The sequence below is a fragment of the Rhyacophila brunnea genome, unplaced genomic scaffold (assembly GCF_057557595.1).
Source record: "Rhyacophila brunnea isolate RB1 unplaced genomic scaffold, BYU_Rbru_1.0 scaffold_13, whole genome shotgun sequence".
Lineage (NCBI taxonomy): Eukaryota > Metazoa > Arthropoda > Insecta > Trichoptera > Rhyacophilidae > Rhyacophila > Rhyacophila brunnea.
Window position 1 is genome coordinate 30,672,612 of NW_028232785.1, and position 8,624 is coordinate 30,681,235.

General features: G+C 37.5%; 1 protein-coding gene across 4 annotated transcripts in view; it reads right to left on the reverse strand.

Annotated features, from left to right (window-relative positions):
- Stat92E (Signal transducer and transcription activator Stat92E) overlaps positions 1-8,196 on the reverse strand; it is a 33,732-nt gene extending 25,536 nt beyond the window's left edge. For 2 of the 4 annotated variants that reach the window (XM_085940778.1, XM_085940780.1), the window contains exons 1-4: positions 7,928-8,196; positions 2,156-2,295; positions 1,606-1,759; positions 590-757 (exon numbers count right to left, since the gene is read on the reverse strand). In XM_085940778.1, the coding sequence (XP_085796904.1) occupies positions 590-757; positions 1,606-1,733 (296 nt within the window). In that variant the 5' untranslated portion in view covers positions 1,734-1,759; positions 2,156-2,295; positions 7,928-8,196. Of the gene's footprint in view, positions 1-589; positions 758-1,605; positions 1,764-2,155; positions 2,296-7,927 lie in introns of all 4 variants that reach the window. The other 2 variants (XM_085940777.1, XM_085940779.1) reach the window with 1 other exon arrangement.
- Positions 8,197-8,624: the final 428 nt, after the last annotated feature.

An 8,624-nucleotide genomic window follows, 5' to 3' on the forward strand; every position in this document is an offset into this window, starting at 1 on the left:
ATAAAAAAAAAACACTTTTTTGTAGATAACGTTGTCTGACTTTAAGCACTCGAATTGCAACCTCTCAAAACGTCTAAGTCGTTAAAAATAAATGAAATGTCATTGCACAAAAATGTCAGACGTCAATCAATCTCTCGGATGAAGTAAATATTGGTGCGTTTGTCTGTCATTTTGTAGGAGATATGGCGACGGGTGGGTTTGACTTGACATTTGAATTAAAATGGCTGAGTTGTAGCGGTTTTCACATGCGTAATTGCAACACGGACGTGAAATTTGTTGATAGTGACTCCAGATGTTTTGTTCTAACTAAAATGTCACATTACAGCAGTGTGCGGAGCTTCATTTCGTAATGTGTGTTTTATGAATAACAACTACGTCACATCCACGCGTTCGACATGTTGCACATGAGACAGACGACTTTAGACGTACAAGCCGGCTAAAGGTGAAATTTAAACAGAAGTGACAGGTGTCAAAATAAAAATATTCTACTATTCTTTCAAATACAACAATTCTCGTATTGAAATCTAGCATAGCGGCCTTCTGCCTACAATTCAAGAATAACTGTCAGTCATGAGGTAAAAACACATACCTGTATCTCTGTCGGAACATCTTGGCCGCCTCCATGAGCTTGATCTTGGAGAGGAACATGTCCTCGGAGCTGAGGGAGTTGGCCTTCACCTCCAGCTCCTGGATGAGGCCGCCCACCAGACCGCTGATGTACTGCTCGTGCTGCGGGTTGTCCGCCTCTACATCCGTCCTGCGAACACGACACATTACATTATAACATCAGCATTTACACTCTTTTAAGGCCACGCCCAGTGCTACAGTAGTTCCACTATTATAGACATCTAGCAGCAGAATACAAAGTATATTTTAATTAAGAAAAGACATGAGTAAAACACACAAAAATGCAGGGTTTTTGGCAATATTTGGCATAAATATGGTATGAATTCAACCATATTTGATTGAATGAATCTTTCTTATTCTTCTTCTTTCACCCTGTCACGCCCCAGTATTAGGGCATAGGGCAAGCACAGGTTCGCTTCGGTCCATCGTCATCTCTCACGCCTCCCGCCATGCCAGACCTGCAGCGCGTAATCACTTTTGTTGCACCGCAGCAGGATGAGGAAAGGTCACGGTGACGGAACCCTTGAGGTTGTGCCACAAGGGTATGGAGTGTCACACTCTCTATTACAAAACTAATAGTATCAACTGAGGATACTTGATGGAATTTGAATTCGAATCGATTTAAGTTTTGTCACCAGTATAGTATAAATATTGGTCAATGCACTAGTGCCTGAAAATGCTGGAAGGGTTGCACAAAATGACTCCAATAGGAATAGATATTACAGTGGAACCCTGTTAAGTGTCCAGAATTCACATTTCTTCGATATTCGCGTGTAGTTTCTGCAGTCCTGTTTCGTTTTAGTGCATTGAATTCTCAGTTTTACATTTTTATTTTCCGTAATTTACGTCTGAATTATTAAAAATTATGTTAAAATTACCTATCAAAATTTAAAATCTAATTTAGTTGGAACACTTTCAGTAGTTCTTTAAGTTTGAACGTTATTATGAATAGAATCAAATCAAGTCGAAATAGATTACCACATGTTGTCCTCGATCCACGTGGCCATGAAGTGTCGCACCTCAATGGGGAAGTGCTCTCCGTAGATGGCTCTTATCTGCTGCAGGCTCTCCGCCGGCAGCTGCTGCGCCTTCGCCCACAGAGACATGGCTGAAGCCGGTGGTCGAGCGATGTCTATCTGGAATAACAGGAACTTGTCAATACTACGACAGCTATTGGTAGTATAGTCGACGTTTTGCTATGGCGAGGTCATGTGGCCGTCCTCCACGGTTAATGAATTCATTATAATATTACAACTGAATGTAAACACGTTCCATTTATGTACAACAAAACTGTTTCGGATATCGATATATTCCATTGATCTGGGTTAAAAGTGCATAATGCAGTCAAATCAAAAATTTTGAAGAAAGTCTCTATGCAAATGGATGCCAGTGAAATTGGCTAACGCGTTACTACGCTAATAATTAAATTAGCTGCAAGTAATTTAGCATTACAGATTCATTTCTAGCGAGCTTCACACTTATGCTGTGTCTATCATTTACCAGAAGAAAAATCATCGTAATAGCACACCTAATTTAGCGTGAGACTGACACTGGTCTTATCTACTGGCCAGTCCCGCGTCTGCACCGAGGGGCGAGGAATTGGGGGGGGGTCCCGGCTAGCCACCCCACTCTCTGCGGCTTGACGACACCAGAATTCGGGCACCCTTTCTGAAACAAACAACACCATCATAATATATAATAATATATACCGAGAAAAATGTTAAATATTAATAATGAATTCATTCGGGTTATGCCCTACGCGCACAGGTTTTTTACAGGTAACCTTGGTACATCACAACCCTGGCGAATGTGAATTCGTTATATCACCAACGATTTTTACTATATCTTTTTGTACCACACTTGTTTTGACATGCGTCACATGCCAGGATACCAATTCCCGAATGAAGCAGTATGACCGGTTGCGCAACGGAAACGCAAGCCTACTTCAACGAAGTATATTAAAACTCAACCGGTAGTGTCGACTGCAGTATGGAATTGAAGTATACATGCTTTGGCGGTAGAGGCGCTAGCAACTCTCCGTTTGACATATTATTAAACATCAGAAATTCGTACGTAGTATTGAAGAGGGCTGTTAATCTATTTTTTTCTATCTTTTACATAACTATTACCGCTGAAAGTATTATTTTGTGTTTAAATTCTCATTTAAATATTTATTGTGATTTTGTAATACAGAAACACACATGTTTGTTTACAAATTACAACGAAAATTCCGTGTTGTAATATTGTTATATTGGAGACGTAACTAGCTTGTCTAAAGATCATTTGGCTACGTACTTCAACAATGAATGGTTTAATAATGCAACGTTAACGGTAAGTAATGATTAAATATGAAGTCGTCACCAAAATAGATAAAAATGTTATTTAATTTCCATGAAATTGACAAGAGTTCCGTAATGACATGTTTACTTCCGATCTTACTCTAACGCATGGACATGAGGTATAAGCATGCTGAATGCTTTCTCACTCGCACTTATGTATCGTTTATCCATTCCATTCGAAGCTCTATACACACAATATCTCATGTAAAATTAAAAATTTTATGTGCTTCAGTTGAAGCGGTTCGGTGACGTGTTTTGCAGTGCTTCATTCGGGGATTGGCCTCCAGGAATCATCATAAGTGCTCAACCAAACTGTTCCAGATAGCTGATGATAAGGTAAAGATCGCCCTGATGGTGACCGACTTCTGCTAGGGGATATGATAGATGCCTAATTAATGAAGTCATCCAAACGGTCAGAATGTCTTCTAAAACCTTCCAATAAATCTATAGCATGTTTTAACAACCTATTTTTTCAGCATGTAATGTAAATGACACCAACGCTATTTTCATTTGTTTTTTCATCTATCAGCAAACTCAAATTAATGTTTGTTTAAGCTGGAACTGCGCAGAAGACCCATGCGTATTTCACAAGTTTCATTTTTGAAAAATATTAAATTACTGTAGTAAGGTTTCCCCGTATGCACATGCATGGATTTACTGACGGCAGTATGTATTGTCGTAACCATAACGTTAAAATGCAAATGTAAACACGTATTATCGTTCAAGTTGCAAGGCTGCATGCATGGAACCAAGGCCTGAACAAAAACGATGCATGAGTGCGAGTGAGAAAGTATTCGGCACCCTTACAATCTCTGCGACACGCGCTAGAGTAAGATAAAAGGTCTACATATCTGTGAGCTAGTTTCCAAAAGTATCGCCATCAAATCGGGGCGAAACGCTTCACATAGCGTCGATAACTTGCGAGCTCGAGTTGCTAAAATTGATATTTTTGTGTTAAACATAAAGTCTAATGGTAAATATTTTTAGTTAATTAAGTAGAAAAGATGGTTCTGTGTGTTGTCTTAAAATGTGGTAGCCGTACTGATAAGCAAGAAGATGGTATTACGTTTCATAGGTAAGTAAAGTTGATACATGTTCGTGATAATTTATTTGTATTTTATTATATATTTTAATATCAGTGACCTAGTGTTTCTTTAAAATAACTTAAATTATGGATATCTTTACCTAATGGTTGCATTTTGACCGCTTAAAAATACTATATAACGTAAAAAAATAGAAAATTATATTTTAATTCTGAGCGTCTAGTGCGAGCACTAGCGAAATGGTCTATGATCTCGAACATTTGTAGACGAATACGTTCGCTCGCCCACAAACCAAACGCAAGGCACGCGGCTTCATTTAGCAATGCAACGGGTGGCGTCTAGATGTATCTATAGTCTAAGCATGGAACTCAATAAGATTAGCGGCTTCTGTGTCTGTCGTAGTAGAATAACAGTGGCGAACCTGCCGGAAAAGAATACAAACTACAATGCACAGAGCATTTTGACGTTTACCAATTTTCACAACCAGTCAAATAGCACCATACAATGACAATAATGCATCTCGCTTACGCTAGAAGAATGAGATTGGTGAGACAGTCAGGACTTTTGCGTGTAAACAGTTATTATCGCGACTTGCACATTTTTGGTGCCAGTAAATTCATGCATGTGTACAGGCGCTATAAATACCTTATCAAACTGCTATTATTGAGGAAGATATAAAATTGTCTGTTCAAGATTTAATGTAAACACTGTTTTGTTTGCTAAATAAACATGGACTCTATATCGATAACGGTTATATATATATCGTAATCTGTTTAATCTCTATCAACAGCACGTCAGATATACGCCATTTAATATCGTCATGGATACAACCTAACCGTATCAGTACGTCATATACTCCGTTATATAGCTACTTGGTTATATGTAAATTGTACGTACAGTACACTCTCACGACAACTACTAACTGTAATCCGACGTTATTTTTACTAGTTGAAAGCACAAAATCAAGCTCTATAATTCGCCGGTATTCGATTGTCAAATTCAGTAGTCTGCTGCTTACAAGTATACAACGCAGATGAGACAGGTTTATTTTGGAAACTTCTCCTTTGTAAAACGTACGTTCATCGCGAAGAAAGTAATGTACCAGAGAAGAAAGTGCCCAAGAACCGCATCACAATTATGCCGTGCTCCAATGCAACCGGGACACACAAACTGAAGCTTTTGGTCATAGGGAAAGCCAGGAATCCTAAGCCATTCAAGAATATCTGCCTCACTGAACAACTGGTTGTGTCAAGTGATTTACTGTTTAATATTTAGTTGGTACTTACTTGATTTTGATTATAAATAAAACCGTAATTTGCTAGTAAGTAAAAATTTCTCAAAAAAATTTTTACGAAATACCTGTTTTAATTTTTACCATATTTTGTATGTATGCACTGTAATCCGCCGCTTTCATTAATTGGACATTTGTCTGGTTTTTGGAGTGGCGGATTACTGAGAGAGTACTGTATTCGACGTGTTCCAGTCGAGAAGAGTTTAGATGTGGCTTACACGCCGAATGAAAAATTATGGTTAGCCACTTGCTTGAACTATTAATGATGCGTCAATGACATTGAGCTACTTTACGAGCTGCTTGTTGGCGAATTTACAATCTGCCTGTAAAGTCGCCCAGCATCACCATCGAACAAGCTAACAAGCAGATTGTAAACAATCTACTGAGAAAAGTTGAAAGCCGGTCAACTTTACACACTACTGCGTCTACGCAGTAGAGCGTAGTAGCGATCTCCCGGAAAAAAACGAACTACGTTCTGTCAAAATAGTCGCTGGCCTGTGGCTTCTCAGCGAATGGAAAGTTTTGTATGTCATCATCATAATCGCAGTAGCTGAATCGCCCGCTTTTAAATTCACCAACAAACAGCTCGTAAAGTAGCTCAATGTAATTGACGCATTAGGTCCACGTTGTCCAAAATTGTCCACAAAATCCACATTGAAAAAATTACATATGCATTTTTAAAAGAGACCCATGACTTCATAACCGGACATGTTACCACTCATCGATCACAGGAATAATATTCAACATAAATTATGTTCAATTGGTGAATACATACTATTACTACATACTTCCAGCACACAAGTGAGGCAAGGTTTTGTTTATAAATCGTAATGTAACAATGAGACCCACGGTCTTGTTTCAATTTTCGGTAATTGCTGCAGATGCTGTCATGAGCTTTTATAGTATTTTTTTACAAAAACAGTTTATTCTATGTAGACAATTTTATTACATACCTTTTTCTGTCGGCACACAGGCTTTTCGATCCAATAATTGTTAATTTAAAATTTGAAATTTTCATACATTTTGATGCATCATTATCACAAACTAAGATTATGTTAAGTTTAAGCAGGGTTCTTTTAAAAAAAAAAGGTGCCGGAACTCAATTCACTCACATTATATATTTGAATAAAAGTATATAGTGATTTCCGTGGTCCCCACATCCTGAAGCGGGCCCCTTACCTATCGCTAAGGTTAAAGCTAGTGTGACGCTCTATAGTAGCGTTTTTCAAATGGTGTTCGAGGTAAAATTAAGGGTATTCAGTGTATCAACAAACATCAACCAAAAAATGCAACTATGCAACTAAATATTTTTAAATATTAATAAGTTTGAAGGAAATTAGCGCCTGAGATTTTTTTTTATGATTAGAGCAAATGGTCTGGTCGATCCCCCAGGCTAGAGCCCTGTCAATTCCCCCCTTGTGGGGGCCATGGTGATTTACAAAGTTCAGTCCAGTTCTCGTCTGGCAAATCGTCTCGATTCCTTTTCTTAGTGATAAGAGTCTATGGCCGAATGTCTTCCACTGAGTAACCAACCACCGATCAACGTATTTTGAAGGATCGAAAAGTGTCAAAGGTGGTCTAACGAGTTTGATGAACAAAAGTGCCGAAACTGTTTTGGTCTTCAACGAAGCTCTTATTGGGGCAATAATTAGATTCATTTGCAAAAATTCGCGTTCATATTCACTAGAAGAAATGGTAATAGAATTCAATGCACATATCAAACGCGATAGTTTTTTAAGGATATGTATTTTCATGTGGGATGATTCAGGAAAATTAACTTATACTATGTAAGCGCGAACATTGTTTCGTCTTAATTTCTTTTGAAACATTAAAAATACCGTGAAAAGGTGTCAGAACGCCGTTCCACCACTTTACATGACAAAAAAGCCCTAGATTTAGGTAATATTGGGTTAGGTTAGGTTAGGTTTGGTCTAAAAAGAATGTGGCACAAGTCGGTTATGAGGAATACAGCGGCAAATACATTTTGAAAATACACAATATACTGTTTACAATGTATTGTTAGTTTGGGTTAGGTTAGGTTAAGTTAACCTAATCTAGTATATCGGCTATTTTCAAAATGTGTTTGCCACTGTATTCCAGATAATCGACTTGTACCAAGAATTTTATAAAATCTAAAGGGGGGCTCTGCAGCACATTTACCATATATTATGTGAATTAAAATTTTACAAAATAAAAATAAAAAACGTCAAATAAGAAAGGATTTTTAAAATCTAAATATACATAATATTATTCATTAGCCATAAAATATTGTTTTAAAAATGGAATAATGCAAAACAAAGGAATTCGTACAAATATTATAAATATTGAACTTTCATTTGTTGCATGTATTGACAATTATTACATTCTCGTTATCCGATAATCGCGGCTAATAATGATGGCGTCGTTGTTTATGAGGTACACAAACGCCTCGGGCATTATCATTTTGCGAAAAATGACGATTGGTGTTGTGAAAAAAATACTCACCGAAATCGCGTAAATGCTGTTTTGATTTTAGCGAATATGTGTCTAGAAGGCAATGCACCCGGCCAGGGATGTGCCAGCAGTTGCCATGGGAACGTCAAATGTCCCAAGGACCCGGCAATTTCTGGAAATAATTAATATTTTACCTGTATCGAGCGCGATCGGGGTACAACATACAGCGCACGTTTTTCCAGGAATTTCTGACAAGGCACCGGCGGATGTGAACTTTGCACTGCTTCAACGGCACCAGATAACTTTGATACGGCTTAAAAACTACACGTAAACCGTCCAGGAGCACCATTAAATAACACTAAATAATAAAATCACAATGTTTTCGTTGATTTATCAGATAAAAATGCGATTTCTGCTGGGGTCGCTGCGCGCGGTCTCTGCTTCTGAGAAGACGGCCATTTGTAAATTATCAAATGTCACGTGACATCTTCGTGTTCGTGCGAGCACCCACATGTTGGCTGATTAAATCTTCCGTCTCTTTCACCCCCGTGTATTATTACGACAATACGCGAAATGGATTATGTTAAGTACGTGTAATTTGTATTTACCATAGTAAACACACAAACATCCGTAGATAAAATTACTTGTCATTTATGAGGTTATCTCTGTTTGGCAAATCACATTATATGCATTAAATAGAGACAAAACATTAACATCACCATTAAATATTTATTTTTTCTATCTCTTTTACGCATTATTAAAATTTATATGACAAAAAGAGACACAATGTTGCATTACTAATTCTGGTTTTCCCAATTTATTTGCAAAAATAATTATATTGTTATCAAAGATAATATTATTCTTTTGTGTATTTTAATTATCTTAAATAAT